At 50.1% G+C, this 18123-nt stretch overlaps 1 protein-coding gene across 5 annotated transcripts in view; it reads left to right on the top strand.

Moving 5' to 3' along the window:
• LOC8051380 (protein roadkill) overlaps nt 1-18123 on the top strand; it is a 156502-nt gene that overhangs the window by 62315 nt on the left and 76064 nt on the right. For 2 of the 5 annotated variants that reach the window (XM_029968963.4, XM_029969065.4), the window contains exon 2: nt 4856-5046. Coding sequence is in view for 2 of the 5 variants with exons in the window: in XM_029968902.4 (XP_029824762.1) it covers nt 11850-11880 (31 nt within the window). In the remaining 3 variants the exon portion in view is untranslated. Of the gene's footprint in view, nt 1-4855; nt 5047-10864; nt 11881-18123 lie in introns of those variants that run through there. The other 3 variants (XM_040504183.2, XM_029968902.4, XM_029968797.4) reach the window with 3 other exon arrangements.

The raw sequence follows: 18123 nt of genomic DNA, 5'->3' as shown, positions 1-18123 counted from the left end.
CCGTCACGTAAACCTTAATTGTGAGAAATAACAAAACTTGAAAGTTTGAAGTCGAATAACAGGCTGAAGTTGAGCTAGTTGGTACATAATTTAGGTAAATGGTCAGCTAGAACGAGAGGGACAAACACAGACAGGGAGAAACAGAGACAGCGGTGTGTATGTCTCTGTTTCTCCCTGTCTGTGTTTGTCCCTCTCGTTCTAGCTGACCATTTACCTAAATTTGAAGTCGATTTTCTCAAAAAACACATTTTTGTAAATTTCTATTTTTTTTTTTTAATATTTTTAGATATAATAGTCGACTATATAAAAAAGCAATCTAGAAATGTAATATTTTGGTTGTATGCCCTCTATTCGAGCCGCAGTCGTGTGAAATGCCCCGTGCTCATTTGACTAAAATACAGCAACCTTACCGGCATTGTGCGCCTCTACAATTTCGAAAATATTTTTTTTTTCTTTTTTCTTTTTTGTTTACGTTTTTAAAAAAGACCCTTTCGCAAGACTGCTTCTTGCTGGGATGTGAAGTCTATTTGAAAAAAAATGACTCGTCGCGGGCTAAGCTGGTACTCGAACACGAAGACGTACTGGAGCTTGCCTTATGGGAGTGCGGAGCTAACCAGGAGTTGGACGTCAGTAGAGCAAACGGGTTATATCAGCTGCCACCAGCCTGACACCAACCATAATGAACGGCCTGCATTTTAAAGTTATGATGATAAGGGCAGGCCGTTCACCCTTGTTAGTGTTAGACTGGTGGCAGCTGATCAAACCCGTTTGCTCTACTGACGTCTAACCCCTGGTTAGCTCCGTTGGTAGAGCGCTCTACTGGACATGGAGAGGTCCCTTGTTCGATACCCGGACCAGGCGGATTTTTTTGGTCACACAGCTGTCACCTAGCTGTGTTTGGAGATTTGTGTTTGTCCTTTGTCCCCCTTGTTCCCCTTCTCTGGGCTTTATTATCGTCATTCTTGTCCAGCTCGCTGCCATTAACTGCATTATCATAGATTCAGGCCCTTTTGCCTTTGTCTACACTGTAAACATGCTCACGCTATTAAACAGGCGCGGATTATCTAAGGGTCAGGCTTAGGGAGAGGGAGGCTGTGCAACCAGATGTCACGTCACCAACAAATTGAACCTTACGGCTACGACGTAACGCCACAGACGGGGATAATTGTCATTTCACCGAAAGGGAGGCTTCAAAACTGCTCCCTTTTTAACAAAAAAAAATTGAGCTTGATACCTGAAAAGGAACGGGGATAACGTGTACATGTCTAAGGCACCCCCCCCCCTTTCCCCCCCCCCCCCTTTTTTTTTTTTTTTTGTTTAAAGAAAAAAAAAATAATTTTGCTTATGTTGCGGTTTTACATTTTTAGACCTCAGGAACCACAAGTGGCAATTTTCGTCCAGTATGAGTTTCTGCTATTACAATGCTTAACTTGTAACCGTTTAAAATCATACTATATGTAAGCAAAGAGTGGAAATGTAGTGGTCGCCTCCTCTCGATCGTTGGCTGTGCTAGAGGGGAAAGGAGTGGGAGGAGCTTCCGCCGAAATCTGTCGTCGACCGTAGGCAGTAGCCCATTAGTTCGAGCAAAGGGTTCTTCCAAATCTATTGAGCGCAGCGCAGCTTGATACAGGTAAGACGCACACATGGCCGTTCCCTCTGCGCAACCTCATCACCCCCAAAAAAAGGGGTCTGGGTAAAGCGATCCCCGGCAGTCGTAATAGGGCCGAGTGTGGTGAGAGCGCTCGTCTCCATCGAGTGTGGTAAGCGCCGCCGACCCGACGATCGGGTGTTGGCTTGCGCCACCTAGGCGTAGTTGGCGTTAACCTAATTACGGCGGCGCGGCCGTAGCGCGGAGGGAGGTTCTGGAGATGGGGTCAGGGGCGCTCCGTCGCTCCGGAAATCGAGCAGTGACCCACAAACGTCTTGACGCATGGGGAGCGAGGACGCCGTCTCTCCGCCTCCCCCGTCTTTTGTGTGCTCTAATGGCCGCCATGACGCCGCCGGGCCCAAGGCTTGGCCGCGGGCCGCAGGCCGCCCCGAGCGAGGCTAGGCGCCAGCGAGTGCCGGGCCCTGTTCGTACGCCTCGATGAAAAGGCGCCCGCAATAGCTGATATTGGCGGCAATAGGGAGTTTTAGCAGGTCGTTTCCACACGAACGGTTCGCCCTCGAACGTACCCGCGATGCCACTGCGCATGCGCGCGCGAGTCGTTCGGGGAGTCGGGAGTCTCTTTTCGTTCGTTCCTCCCATTCCAGCCGCTGGAGTCGTCACCGCAACGCAGCCAGCACCGTTCACGACTCGGGTAAAAACAAAGATGGCGATCGGTTCGGCGACCGCCTTCGCCGACCGAGCCGGGCGTTAGGCTTAGGACAGCGGGAGGCGATTTGCCATCCTGTTAGTCTGCTTCATTTGAGAGGTTGAACCAGATCATTTCGAGGACTGCTCACAATGGTAAGCGATCGTGAATGCTGTAAACTGCGCATGCTAGTAAATTTTTGCGATCTGCGGGCAGACTAGCTGCCGTGGCGACCGCGAGCAGACGAAATGATTTGGTTCGACGGCACACAACGTGAACGATCGTTCAAGTTCAAGATGACGGAGACACGCCACATACCTTTACGGTCGTTCAGACACTTTTTACTCGATCTAGCTTCGCAGTTCTTGAAATTCCGACCGGCAAATGTTACGTCGGCCGTCTTGTTTACATCAGTCGTACGCCGGAAACACGAGCCGCCACGGATTTACACGTTGCAGAATGTTTCACATGTTTACTAGAAGATGGCGCCACCATTAAGCCCAATCATCATCATCGTTTACACGGTCGCGCCACTTTCACGATTCGCTAAAGTATGTCAAATTTGAGGAACGGTTTCACGATACAGACCAGCTGTACCGTTCGTGATTTCGGAACCGTGTGCTTGAAAAACGACTCGCTAAAACTCCCTAATAGCTGATATTGGCGGCGGCGCGCTTTAGGACCTTCTCTCTCCCTGGTATTCTGGGCATTTGCCTCGGCCGCATTGTTCGATTCGTTTGAATTCGATGGTTGGCGTTAGGTACGGCAGAAGGGGCCCGCTCGCGCTTTCTCTTCTACGCTTGGTTGCACATTTGTACATTCGTGCAAATCTGAGGGCTCTTTTCTCTCTCTCTCTCTCCCTTTCTATATAATGATGTAATGTATATGCTAGAGTTCTGTAGTTCCAGCGCTCCACTACAGCAATGCGCTGTGGTCGAGAAAGGGATTTTGTGCTCGCTTGAGTTCAGGATCCCTCCCTTTGTTTTTGCAATGCGAGTTTTCGCTCCCTACCTGCGGTGCACTACCTCACTTGGAACGCTGGATAATAAATCATGTTAGAATAAAAATAGAATATCCAGCAATAAAAAAAAAACACTCAGCTATTGATCTTTTTGGGTATTGCGCGTCTTATTGGTTCGCGCGCTTTCTCGTGCGAAGGAGACGCCAAACGGAACTACGCGTTCCCGCGAGATAGTTTTGACAGCGTTAAAGACCGCCACGCACAGTTGCGTTGGAGTGCGTCTGACTGCGTTGCGGCTGCGAGAATCCAGGACATGCCTGCTTCTTATTTCGCGTGCCAAGCTATTCCTTGGATTGCACGCTTCGTACGAAGCACAGATGTGCCCGTGGCTCGCTTTCGTTTCTCGACGCAACGCCGTCAAACGCTCTGAAGAGGAGCTGTGCTTGAGGGCCTTTGAAGCACCATGAAGGCCTTCGTTATGTGGCACAAAATAGTTGACGCCGAGAGAGGCGGATGGTTGCCATGGTTCCGTCCTCGCTTCGATTATTGTTTCGCACGCAGAAAATGACCAAAAAGGCTCGAACTGAGAAGGAGATCAATCGTGTATACTATATATGGGGGCAGCGTGTAAAATGATTTCTGGCTAAGGTCCTGTTAAACGAAACGCTAAGTTCTTCCTTCTCTCTGAGCCGCTACACGTGGCGAGAAGATCCCTCGTTCGGCTATTATAGCCGCCGGAAAAAATAGCCGCATTGATCAGCAAACCACTTCTGTTCTTCTTTTTTTTTTCTTTTTTTTTGTATATATATATATATATATATATATATATGCGTGTGTTTGGCAGCTTTATCCATACAATATTTCATTAACTATCGTACTGCATGTACTTTTTTTTTGTCAATTTTTTTGTTACAAAAGAAAAAAAAAATTGACGACGGTCAAATAGTTGTTTCCTTCTCGGCTGCTATTTCTCTCTAAAACGGATGGTCTGGACGCGTCGGACGCCGCGAACAAATGATCGTACCCCTAAACGGCACAAAGCAGCGTCGAGCCTGTTTTAGCTTTCCTGTTATTTCGTTTCGCTCTTCCTTTTTTTCCTTTTTTTATGTTTAGATAGGCACACGCGCCTATTTCTTTTCGCCGGTAACGTGTTCAATCAGGCTCGTAGGTGGGGGCGGATGAGAGCCGATAGCGTAGAGTATCTGGAAGGAGAAAAATAGGGCAGGGAAAAAAGACCTGCTGCCACCAGCCACTTTCGGCACCCAACTAACGCTTCACCGGAACGTGGGGAGTCTCAGTAGATGGTTCCGATATCTCCGATAACCCTGTACGCCGTCGACGCCTTTGCGTGTTCGTCGTATCGTTATCGAAGATGTCGGAGCGGTGTTTTACGAGGGAGAAAAGAATCATTTCACGCCGTCGCAGCGTCGGCTCTGTCTCACTTCGCGAATGTTGATTTTGTGACGGTGTGACTCAGCTTGTTGCGGTGTTGTGACCCGCCATTGTGACCGAGTCTGTTTCCATCGAACGCGTGGTGCGCTCTAGGCGTGTACGCGGAAGGTTTCTAACGCTGCCTGTAATTTCTTGTTGTGCCCGGCAGGACGTGAGAGGCGCACAGCGAGGGAGCCATGCGGGCCGGAGCGTCGCTCAGCAGTGGCCCCTCCCGCGAGGAGGCCCCGTGCCGGCCCGTCGCTCGGCACCCGGGCCTGAGCTGAGGCCTTCTTCGGACCCCCACGTGGCACGCCGCACCGACCACCACGGACGCCGGAACTGGGCCTGGGCGCCTTGCAGGTGAGCGCTCCCTGCCTTCTGTGCCGCTGTCGTGAGGCGCTGCGCTCACGCTTTGACGAATACACGGTTGCTGGTGTTCGTTAACCACTTGGCTTTCTTTCTCAATGGGGCGCGCAAGTAGTTTTCTTTTAATGCAAGCACCAAATTAATTGAATTGTGGAATTTCTATAGGAGTCCAGTTACACTTATTATCGCTGTGAACCGACTAAAAAAAAATAAAAAGATTGCAACGAAAAAAAACAAAAAACACTATGTTTAAACACCATGATGGGACATATTGTTTTTGTCATTCTGTAATAAAAATATATTTCGGGCAATATTTCGGCTGTTAGATGCAAGCTGGAGGTCACGGCCTACTTCAAGCCCCGCCCACAAACCGTTTCGCCGCCCATTACTCATAGGTTGGCTTCACTGCTCGGTGAAACACGCTAACAAGCCCGGTGTCTCCCTTTCGCGACATCCGGCGCGTCATGACGCTCGATTACAATGTGACGTAAAATTGTTCGCGTTGACGGGCCAGGTGCACTGGAAGACTTGAGCTACTTGCTGCCTTTCGAAGCGAAATGACGGGAACATACCTGGACTAACTTGCTACGAGGCGAATGCCCGATCGCCTCCAGCCAACTGGCTCGCCAATTCTTACCTGCGTAGGTATCTTCTCGGGCATTGAAGGTGCACGGTCGCAATTACGACGGCTGCACAATTCACAGAGCAGCGGCAACGCTTTTACGGAAAGCAACATCTTTACTCGGCATCAACACGCGCAAAGAGAGAAATCAAGCCAGTTCGATCAAAGTTGCGAATGTGGGATGCTACGTTTAGGCCAGTCCTGCTACGAAAACAAGCATCCGCACAGCGCTTCCGGAAGCGCGTGCTTGCGACGGTTGTTTGCTGCGAACTATGTCGGTTGATGAGATCATTTTCTAAACGCCTCTGTGAGCTCCAAACGACCCGCACTCATAAAAATTGACGAGCTCAACAACGTGCTACGCTCGTTCAGCACTGCGCAGATATGCGGGCAGCCATGTTTGTTATCGTTCGAAACCGAAGCGGAAAGTCAGTCTCGGGATAGTTTTGCGACCAATAATTACTATCTAGGTTATTTTTTTCTGAACCATAAAAAGAAAATAGTCGATTAAAATGCTCTTTCGACACGGAGACATATTTACAACCAACCTTTCGCACGTCAATCATCTCTCCAGCTGATGAGAAATGTAATCTGCTAGTAAGCATGGGGCGGGGCTTAGCCGGGATGCGACCTCCACATTCTGCACCTAAACTGCGTCTAGCAACGTAAATATTGCAAAAAAAAAAAGTATTTTTCGTGATAAATGTTTTTGTTATATATATATATCCGTGTCCCGTTAGAAAAAAAAAATGTATTTGCAGCTTTTTTTTTGTGTGTGTGTGTGTAAAGGGGTCTTGTAAGCAGCCTCTTCTGACACGCTTACAACCGGCACCGCAGCACAGCAGGTAGTCGTAGGCAGTAGTAGGTAGGGTGCTCATGTCCCGCTTCGCTGGCAAAGCGAGCATGAAGGCACCCTAGTCGTAGGAGGCTTATACACCGGTTCTGACGCACCCTGTTGCAACCAATTGCAGATGTGTGTGTGTGTGCGCAACCCGCCGTGCTTTTCGGGCACGGTCTCCGGCGAGGAAACTCTGGTCCAGATAGAACCGGAGCACCGAAGTCTAGCTGCCAGTCTCTCAACTTTTGGACAGAATTGTGTGGACCGCTTTCTCGTCTTCGGAATATAGGCTACGAGAGGGTGACAAGCTTCTGCTCAGAGGGAAGGCACTAGATGTTAAAGATGGAAAAGATTGGGTAGTGGAGGAAGCGAGCAGAAGGGAGACGAAGATGTGGAACGCTTTCATGGGAAGGAAACAGAAATAACATGTTCGGATTTGCGAATGCCGAGAATGACATCATCCTGCATTCCGTTGAAGTCCGGAACATTGTGGCCAGCTTGAGAAGGACAATGTCAGTGGCGTAAAATCGGAATCGAGAAAAGTTGGCATTTTGGATCTTTCTAGTCATTACAAACTCTGCTGTCAATCGCGGCTGTTCATTGGGCCCAGTCACACGATCGAGCGTGGGCCCTGACAAACCAGCGATAGGGCTTCATCAATTTCATGCGCTTGCGACCCCCGTCCACTGTGTTGTACTTGTATGCAGCGTTTCTTTTCAGCTGTTTAGAACCGCAGTAAAATAAAACGAGGCCTTTGGAAAAAAAAAAAAAAAAGTTAGACGTGAATTTTTATAGTTGATGTAACTAAACGCAAGAAAATACGAAAAACCTCCGACCAGTCGTTACGTCATACTGGGATCTTTCCGCCGTCAAGCGCCGCGCGTGTCGCTCACCTTTCCGGAAATACGTGGTGGCTCCAGCGTCTGCTTTACGGATCGTGACGTTTTTATGTACGACACGTGAAATTATCCGAGAAGAGAAGACGCAGTTGACGTTGGTTTAGCATATCTGGATTTCAGAATCCAGAGGAGGCGGAAGGAAAGCAAAACGGAGTATGTTCTAACCTTCTTTTCCGCTCGCTTAATTTCTTTTTGTTTTTGTTCTGAGCTCCTAACTATAAGAATGAATGAATGGTGCCGCTACCGGGATATACGAAGCGTTCGAGCCGGCACGAGCGTACATCCGAGCAGCCCCACAATTCCCCTCGTTGCAAAGTCTCCCGAGATTTTCCGGAAAGGTCTATTGCGAGCTTGCCGGGTATATTCGTCCGCGCTGACATCTGTCGTAACGTCTTTCTTTGACCCGTTTGAAAATAGCGGGAGTGCGCGCGTGCATAGCTTTGATGAGGCGCTGAATATGCGAGAGAGCGGAGATTCCGAAAACTCCTTTTATGGCGTAACGCTCCGAGACGGAGGGGCTTCGGCGGTACTTCGAAAATGATTTTCTTGGCCCTCTGTGCACCAAATTGAACAATGATTTAAATATTTGTGATCCTGGAGGCCAATTGAAATCGATTTAAAGGGACACTGACAGCCCCCCCCCCCCCCTCCCCCTATTATGGTGTCGGAAGGCTACCCAATCAATATTTTGCTACAGTGCCACGTATATTTCTAGCAAAATAAGAAAGCGCTACTGCTCAAAACCGAAGCCGCTCTGGGGAGCAAGAAAAAATATAGACGAGGAGAAAGATACCGGAAATCACAAAATACCGAAAATTCTGTTCTGGTTATAGTTGGGCTGTCAAATGTCATGTAGAACTAAAAACCTCGGCGAGCATAACTACCCTGTCGGTGTCCCTTTAATGCTTTACGATCCACCCGGTGACGTCGTGGCTACGCTTCGTCATTCGGTAACCTATACTGCGCGTGCGTTGACGGTCTTCCGCTACCGAACCCTCGCGTGAGTCTATAGTTGGTCCGGTTGCTTGCCCTTCCGTTCGACTCTGCCTCGTCGCGCGGATCGATTGCTCCTGCGCCGCGCTTGGCAAATCTCGCTCATTACGATTAATTGTGGCTCAGTGTGCCTTCAGTATACTTTGCATGCTTATGCATAGCCCGCTGTGGGTTATGTATGCTTTATGTCGCCTTTGCCTCTGTGTATCGATTTTTCTTTACCGCTTGAGCGTAACGCTCTCCGCGTGAAATACAATGTTTTGCTCTCAATGAAAGCGAGGTGAATGCGAGAAACAGATGTCATCGTAGGGCCACCGTCCACTTAACACGTCCTCGCGTAGGACAGTGTATGCGAGCGAGGGCTCGAGCCATAGTCGCTCCAGGGGGAAATGTGTGCCGCGGCGAGGCATCGACTCCCGAGCCGCGGATGATATTGACCCCTTTCGAGACTGCAGCGTTGCGCGTACTGGCTCCGACGGCTGACACGCCGTTGACGTTAGAGCTTTGCCCCTGTTACTTTGTTAAAAAGCGGGTCAGCCTCCGAAGGATTTCTTCTCTGCTTGTTTTCCGCGAGGCCCGATTGTGACATTAGGGATGGATAATGGCTGCTTATTTTGAAACTTGTGCTCCTAGCGCACGGATTTCGAAAGCTTGTACCTCTACCTCAGCTTCTATTTCGTTGCTTTTACTTTACTGACGTTTAAGATTTCGCTAACAGCAGCAGTAAGATTTCTGTATTTGGTTTTAAACTTAATGTAAAACGGTCTTTTGTGTGTGTGGTGTGTGTGTGTGTGTGTGTGTGTGTGTGTGTGTGTGTGTGTGTGTGTGTGTGTGTGTGTGTGCGTGCGCGCGCGCGCGTGTGTTTGCGTGTGTTTGTGTGTTAAATTATAAGCGTTTATATTGAGGTGCATTGGATGTACAGCGTTTCTGAATAAGGAAAAAGAAAAAGGAACAATAAAGCAGAGAGCCTGAACATGAACAACGTCGTCGTTTTTCTTTTTATATATGAAAGAAACGTGTTTCCTCGACTGTTCCCGGCGGTTGGCGTGACTGACCAAAGACAATCGGAGCTTTTCATACTGAGCAAGATTGGCCAATGGGCGGAGCTTGCGGCCCGCTGGAACGAGCCGACGCCTCGATAACACGGTGTGGCGTGTTATCTTATCGAAGAAACAGTCACGATTTGGTATACGTCAACAGCACAAGATGGCCGAGGGAACGCACCATTTCCCGGTTGCCAGGTTCCTTCTGACGCGATTGCTAGACCGTCGGTACCTTCGAAAGACTGCCGAATTCTCGGTGTAAACGCTTCTGAAGTCGATAATGGAAGGCAAGTTTGCAACTGCGCAGGCTGTTTGAGCATGCCTGATCATAAGATGGCGAGATATGGTCACAGTAATGGAACTGTACTCCGTTTCACTTTAAACGCAAGCGAGACCGAAGCTTTCATTTCAACTCGTAAAAGGATAAATTAAGCCAAGTCGAGTCATCGAAAGTAACGGTCTCGGAAAAATACGCTATGGTGAACAATTTCGCGACTCGAACAAACCTCACCTCGCCGTTGTCACTTGTTTGGAATATTCCCTGTGCCCATCGCGTTACTTCGTTACGATTTTGTGGGATCTTCCAACGGGAGTCGCCTACGTGTTTTGTGCGTCTGTTTGCAGCACGCCGGAAATTGAGTTCCATACCTTTCCACGCGAAGAAATGTTGTCTAGTCGTTTTCAGAAGATTATTTTAAATTGTTAGCTTATATTCGGATGTGTAACGCGATCTTTAAATGTAGTTTCTTATTATTTGTTTTTTGTTTTTTTGTCCCGAATTAGTGTGACTTTTCCTTCGTCCTGTTGGCATTTTGAAGCAATGCACTTGATAAAGAGTAGTCACGTCAACGAAGTATAGATGACTAAATCGACTTTTCAGGACAGGCGTTCTACACGAAACAGAAGTGCATAAAACGTTAATCATTATTTCCGCAACTTCTTTCTAACAATAATAACGCTTTTTTTATTTTTTATATATATATATATTTTTTTTTTTTTTTGTGTGTGTGTGTGTGTGTACATTGGCCGTGATCCCAACCATTATCTAGAATATTCACCTCGCAGGGTCGTGGAATAGTTTGACACTGATCGTAGAAATCTGGTCAGCGGGGGCGATCGACCTGCTTCCGTTCTGCTGACGGCACTTCCTCGTCGTTTTCGTTTCGTGCGTCGGTGGGCGCGTTTCGCCGCCTGTAGCGTCTGCGAACAACCGAGGCCTGTGCCGCCCACGCGCACGTCATCGGGCGGTGTGAAACCGGCCCGCGCATGCGCGGAGACATCGTCCCCATTCGTCGTAGCGTCCCCGAGCCGGCGTGAAATCATGCCTCGACTCATTCCCTAGACCGGGCCGCCTGTCCCCAGACGTTTCCCTAGGAGCCCGTTCTGGGGGCGAAAGTTGCCCGTCCGCTTCGGCGGCGTCTCCCCCCCGCTCCAACGGCGACAGGTCCTACTGTGGAGTGCGTGCTTGCTGCGACCCGGGCGACGTGGTGTAGTGGTGCGTTGCCTTTTTTTTTTTTTTTTATTTATTTACCCGAACGGGGAAGTTTGTGACTCCGTCTAGACTGCTTTTCTCGCCGCTTCTCTTCTTTTCCTCCCGTTGTTTTGGTTCCTCATCTTCCTCATCAACTTCCGGTCCCTCGTAGTTGATGGTCGGGGGCGGCCACTTCCGGATCTTTTTCTACAGTTGGCAATTTCCGTGTCGCCGTAATCGTCGTCGCTCCTATTTCTCTCCGGCTTGGACTTATTCACGATGCGGCGGGTGCCAGTGGGTGCTATCGCGCCTTAGTGGCGCTCTGACCCTCGCGACGAAAAAACGGTCCGTTTAGCTCGCTAACGTTTTGTCGAGGCCCACACCTTTTTCTTTGTTTTTCTCTCTTTTTTGACATTCTTCGTTTCTGAACTTTTTTTTTTCCCCTTTTCTGTTTTCACGACCGCTCGGGATCGGCCGGACGGGTGGATAGGCCTAGTATTTTGGCACTCGCTAAGAAGGACAGTTATATTCCGCGCAGTGTTGTCCCTCTTCTCTCTTATCCGCGGTTCCCTCTCCACGCAGCGATTACGTTAGCTTTCTCCCTCTCCCTCTCGTTCTGGTGATCGTTTTCTGCTCGATCCCGTTGCCTGCGTCGTCGCCGTTCCTTGTCCGTCGCCGTGCCGCGCGAGGAGACGTGCTGTCAGCCGCGCTCTCCCCCTGAGACCTATCATCTTCCGGTTTGGTGGTGCGGCGCCGAGTGTTGGGTCCGCGACGTGTTCTGCGGTGCGCTGCGATGTCGTCGTCGTCGTCGGCGGTGATGCCGGTCCCTCGAGGATCCGTCTGAACTTTGTGGGGACAGCCTGCTTTGCTGCGTGGTCGCTGCTGTGCTCCCGCCGCCTCCGCCTCCGTGCGGACGCCACACGACGCAGACATGGTGCTCCGGCCGAACAACGACTCCAACGGTGTGTATTTGCTTTTTGAACCGCGCCTACTCCCGTATCGTTGCCAGCTGTGGACGGGCGTCCAACAGACTCGTGCCAAAAGGTGCTACAGGTGTACGATTCTGCCGGCTCAATCGTCGTGCGTCTGAGGCCCAGATCGCCATTACGGCCGAAAGTCGGAAGTAACGAGATGCGTTGAGGAAGGAACGCGTGTTCTCCTATGCCGAAGAACGTTGACCTGCGAGCTATCATGGCGGCAGTAAACCGGACACAGCGTACGAATATTCGCAACAAATACAACAGCGTAGTTTTTTTATTTATATTTTGTATTCAGCTGCGGACATGTTTACGTAGCGTAAATTCGTCACTCGTTTTATCGATACGTGCACCTTTCAGTCGGTAGTTTGTGCTCTTCTCCCGAGTCTAGATTTCCGAAGTGGTCTTTGGAACCGAAGCCTGTCTCGTATGCACGGTCGGTGATCCCCCTCGTTCGATTTCGGCGTTACACGTGGTTCGACCGTGCCCAGGTGCGACGATGCGGCACACTTGGCCCGCCGCTGCCCGTGCCGGAAGTGACGCGTGCCCGCGCCTCGCCGGAAGTGGGGAAGGGAACGGTTTGCGGGCCTGCATAAACTGGGACGGGGGGCGAGGGGCGCGTGCCAAGGTTTCCCCTTGTGCCCCTCCTCTCCACCGGGGGTCGCTGACGGACGCGGGGATCGCGTGCTCGAGCGAGCGCCCGCCCTCCTCGTCTGACGTCAGTCTGACCCGACCCTGGCGAGTGGCCCTGTTTCTTTTTTTCCCTCTGCGCGGCTGTCCTTCGCATCGTCATGTTTTCGTTTTGACGTTTGTTTTCCGCAATTCACGAAATGCAGTGAGCATATTTGCGGCCGAGTGTCGGTTGATTGTCGACGTGAGCAACTTCCCCCCCGCAAACGCCCCAGATACCGGGTGAAGAGAAAACGTCACGATGTTTGGAAAAGGCGGCGGCTTTTCTTTCGGCACTTCGGCCGGCGTGCGAAGTGCGCTTGTCACCCTGACAGGTGGGGAAACCAGCCAGACGTTCGAGGTGATGGCTGCCAGGTGGCGTGGGTGGCGCGCGTGCCGCCATAAGGAGGCATGGTTCGCCTAATTTTAAATCGTTTGAAACGTCACTATGTCTCGAAGGGGGTATCTTTGCTGGAGTCTGTTTCACCGGGGGTGATGTGAGCATTGCAGACGGCTGCACCACTTTCCAGCTGGCGTGCGCTCCTTGCACGTCCTGTCTTTCTACGACTTTTTACTAGCCCATTGTTTGTGCGTGCCAGGTTCTTGTATATATATATATCAGAACCCAGAAAGAGGATACTTCAGCTTCCTCTGCTAGCGCATGCACGTGCAGTTCCAGGCTTCTATGCACTACGAATATCAATACATAACCGCGTGGATAGCAGGTGCACTACCCATACTGAGCAAAACATAAGCGCCCCTAGCGAGCTTCTCACCGCGAATAGCTGTGTTTGTTCTATCCTTTGACCATTAAAGGAGCTATGCAACAATTTTTGTACTTTGCGCAAATACCGCTTAAAACGGATCCCTAACGTTAATGACCTACGAAACACGCGTTCGTTTTTCACCCCACGCAATAGAAGTCCCAGAAAAAAAATTAAAGAAAAAGGAGCAGCGTTCACCCCCTCAACTCGCAGCCAGAACAAGCGGCCACGTGATCTGGAGCCGATTATATGCCGCCAGTGTTGATCATAGCCACGCGCTGGGATTGGCAAAGCGCAGGACACGCGCTGAGTTCCAGACATTGTTATGGCTCGACTGTTGTCGTCGTTGCAGCGATTGGACACGGGTCACAACCCGAATGCTTCTCGAGCTAGCCATTGTCACGAGCCTAAGTCGAGTGCCCACGCAATGCTCGGGTCCAATCTATGAACCGCATTCAGATATCGTCACTTGGGTGTACTGCGATCCCCGAGTTACGTCATCAAATTTTGCAAAGGAGAGATTGAATGAAAATGATCGCTTTTGTCCTTGAAATTACACCGCAACAAAGGGGTTTCTTGGCCAATGGCGTTGCGTGTGAGTATCCTTGAGTCCCAGGTGTGCCAGTAAGCTCGTGTAGAGAGAAAAACATTCCAATTGAATATCGTTGCACAGCTCCTTTAAACATGGCAGTCGTGGTTAGAGGGCCTTTTGTGTGTCGAGCTGTTTAAAGGGATTGTGCGGTCGAATTTTGTATTCGAGAAAACAATTGAATATCATTGTTATTGCCTTGAGAAGCATCGTACGTGCAATATCCGAATTTTATATGCCCCTCTGCGTGAGTAATTGAATTTATACTTTTCCAATCGCATTCTAGCGTAAACGCTACTTTCGTTGGCAACATTGAAGCTCTGACGTCACAAAACACAAAGCGAGCATTTTTTGTCTCGTTGTTTGCCTGTGAGTGGACGCCTCAGCGTGCTTCGGTTTTGTTGTTGCGCTCGACTTGTTTCGTGGTTGGGTGAGAGTTTTGTTGCGCGGTTGGGTGCCACAACCACTGGGCAGCACATGCGAGCCAAGACATGACGTTCCACACTTTTCCGCGAGACGTGCAGTGACGAGCAAAGTGGATCGTCGTCGTGCGTAGGGACTGGATTCCCGTCCAGATCGAGATCCTGCTGATGCAGCAGCGGCAGCAATCATCTCACAGAAGAAAGCTGCGAGCTGAGCTCTCATTGGACAGAAGGCTTGTAAGCTGAGGTGTGATGCTGCGCTAACGATATCAAACTACGTCCACCCACTCCTCGCCCAAATCGGATCGGTCAATTTAGGTCTGTTCGATTCGTCTGAACTGGCTGAACTAGTTCGGCAGTGCAGGAAATGGTGCATTCGATTCAACCGGAAGTTGCACGACCGCTGCACTGGCGCATTCGATTCATTCCAGTTCTGAACGAGTTCAGCCCAGTTCCTCAAAATCTTGCACCGGCTCCGGACTCGGTTCAGCGTCCGTGCAGAAGCAGACGACAAGAGCAGACGGCGATATCGGAACTCCTCGTCCGTCTCTGCTCGCGGTGCCATTTTTCGCAGCGCTTGCTCAAATGTCTGCGATGTTTAACAATAACGCCGATACGGAGATTGCATTTCCTCTCATTTATGATAATAACGTACCAACGGTGGACGCGGAATTGAGATCATCCCGAGGGTAGGAATTTGCTTGATTATGATATTCTAAAAGCGTTTTAGGCATCTGCTCGCGGAGGTTTGGCTCCCTGTGGTGAGTGTAGAAATATTGGCTCACGTAAATTGTTTCTTTTTGATGCTATGTGGGGATCCACAGTGTTGATATTCTTACTTACTGACACGGGAAAGGTGTTGCCCTCTTGATAGTCTCCGCCTTCAGTTGTTCTTGGATGCATATTGACGACTCCGATACATTGCAGAGGTCTGGGATTCAGTGCGTTGGCACTCGCATGTCCCCCTAGCTGAGCATAATACTGCATGTTTTGTCCGCTGGTATCTGTGGACGCCCACTAACGGGCCTAAAAAAAACACCGAAAATCGGCTTTTTTTTTTTTTTTTGCCGATTGTTGCTTTAATTTGACGCCAAAGTTACGGTCGATAATTGCCCTGGCCAAGACGCTATCGTCAGCCCTTCGTCTTCGAGGTGACCGGTATACCGACCGCGCGCTGCCGCCAGTGACTCCCGACGCAAAATCATCCTGATGCCGCGAACCTATAGTCGAAATGCAAAGATTCCCTTTGAGGGGCATTTGCCGCTACCTTCTGGACTTGTAACCGACAGTTTAGAACTTCGTGGCCGAATCGAACAGATCTTGATTATGCAGCGAAACCGAAACCAACAGCTTGGCCATCTCGAAATGATACCATAAGTTGTATTTAGCACGCGTGACCCGATATCTTTTTGACCCGCGTGTGAAAATAGAGCGTATACCTACGATTCACCAAGCTCGTCCAAGTCAAGTGACGACATGCATTTGAACGGTTCGCTGTTTGCCTTCGACCCACGGACGTCGCCTCTGAGAGAATGACCCGCAGCCTCATCACCGATCCAGTGGATCCGCCGAAATGTGTACCCAGATGCCGCTTCGTGTACCTAAGTGCCGCTTCAGAGGCAAAATCTGCATCCATAGCTTTGCAAGTGCCCCTAGTTCGATCGGCGTCCGTCGCAGTTGTGTTTGCGCGAAACGGCATACGTTTGCTCGAAGCTTATGGCCGTCTGCGAGTAATATCCTGCTAAAAGGCGTGACTTTTTTTGCACGTGCTTGGGAACTGCATTAAAGAGCCGTATTTCAGTAGGGTACTGCCGAGGAGACTATATAATTCGAAACAAAATACAAGACATCCATCGACCAGCGCTTGTTATCCCGACCATCCGACAAACCTTTGCGTTTTGTGACGTCACGCAGCACCTACGGATGTCAGCCATTGACACTGGCGAAATTCGGGGTGCAGTTTCGTACATAGGATCATGAAAGGTTTAATTAATAACGGGAGATCATATATAAAAATAAAAATGATGTTTGCCCATATGAAGGCTCCCTCGACGTAACGAGCGCAAGAACTTAAGTACTTCCGGTTTCGTCCGGAGAATCCCTTTAACAGCCGTGGTGACGTCCGTATAGAACTACTAACGCGTCACAAAGGACATCGGCTCTTTTCCTTTTGAGCACAACATGATCATCCACCTCATCCGTAGGCCGCCTCCGTTGCGTAGAGGTTCCCTTTCAGCCTCCAGAACTCGGGACACAGGGCTCGAACCCTAGGGTGGTTCCTTCCTTAGAGTCCTCAGGCTATCGCTTATATCCTCAGTTGATTTGCCTCGTACAACTAAAATATTTCATTTCCTTTACTTGGTGCGTAGTTTCCTCGATTCCTCTTTCCCGTCGGGGCAATCTTCCCCCCTTCTAAAGAAAAAAAAAAAAAAAAAGAAAGACTTGGTCGTTACACCGAATCGCATGCGCGGGATAATGCATTCATTGTGTCGTACATCTCCCCTTATCGCTCGCAGGTAGAGGTGATTGCAGTGTGCCTGCACCGCATTGCCTACACCTCTACCTACCTACCTCCCACACCCTCTCTTCTGAGGTGTTCGGCCCAGCTCGGACTTGGCGGGCGCTCCTTTTCACGAGGACCGAGGTTTTAACCTTGCAGTAAAGTTTTCATATTAGGGAGTTTTCGTAGACGGCGTCTTCCCTTCCGCTAAGTCCGCCGCAGCGAAGAAGCCGCTATCGCGCATGCGCGCCGATGGCCTTGACCGTAGAGTACCGGGTATCGTAGTGGTACCGGCGAAAACCATCGACGAAAACTCTCGATTGCCTCGCAAGAGGGAGGAGCGAACTGAACAGAAGAAACTGCGTGCTCGTGTATGTCCGGGCAAACAGTGCTATCACATTTCCACGTAGTCTGCTGGTAAAAAACACGCAAATTCAGCCGACGCCAACACCCGTTTCGCGGTGTTGGCGTCGGCGTGACCGCGCTAAATTTAGCGGAGAAATTGACATCACGTGCTTTCAACACCACTTCAATTCCCCGCTAAATTTTGCGGACAAATTTAGTTTCTCCGCTAGATTAGGGGGAAATTGACGTCACGTGACCTCAGCACCAATTCAATTTCTCGCTCAATTTAGTGGGATTTTGAAATGGTTTTGAGGTCATGTGACGTCAATTTTCCCCTTAAATCGAACGGAGAAACTGAATTTATTCGTAGGTGACGTGGCACCAAGTCATGTAACGTCATTTTCCCCGCTAAATATAGCGGGGAAACTGTGGGAGGGGGAGGGTATGGAGGAGGAAATAAGAAGGCAGGGCATATCCTTCCCTGCTGCTCAAAAGCTGCGCCCTAATTTCGCATTAAAAATTTGTAAACGTCTTTTTCTTCTCTGCATTTGCAATGTTTGTGTTTACGCGTGAAAAATCTATGGGAGTGGCATACAGATAAATGGGTACACCTGAAGCGGTTCGCTCGGTCGGCTACCGGACGCGGGGATGTGACTGTGTGGGCCCGCGGTGAGTCGTTCGCGGGACTCGCGAAGGGGAACGTCTTCGTTGTGCCGGCACGGCAGCCCGTGCCAAGGCTCCCCCGTGGGCGCCTTGAGCAGCGCAGCTGTGCGACAACGGCGAGGTTTCGCTCCGACCGCCTCGGGAACCTTGACCGCCCTGCCCTCGTTCTCTGCAGTCTCTGCCCCCTCTCCCCACGTGTGCGCATTGGTCTCTCGCTTCAACTCGCATCAGTCGGGTCTCCAGATACTGACGAAATGGGGCTGATACCACAAAAAG

The sequence above is a fragment of the Ixodes scapularis genome, unplaced genomic scaffold (assembly GCF_016920785.2).
Source record: "Ixodes scapularis isolate PalLabHiFi unplaced genomic scaffold, ASM1692078v2 PGA_scaffold0__279_contigs__length_252992795, whole genome shotgun sequence".
NCBI lineage: Eukaryota > Metazoa > Arthropoda > Arachnida > Ixodida > Ixodidae > Ixodes > Ixodes scapularis.
Note: the sequence above shows the minus strand (reverse complement) of the source record. Positions and strands in the feature narration are given on the sequence as shown.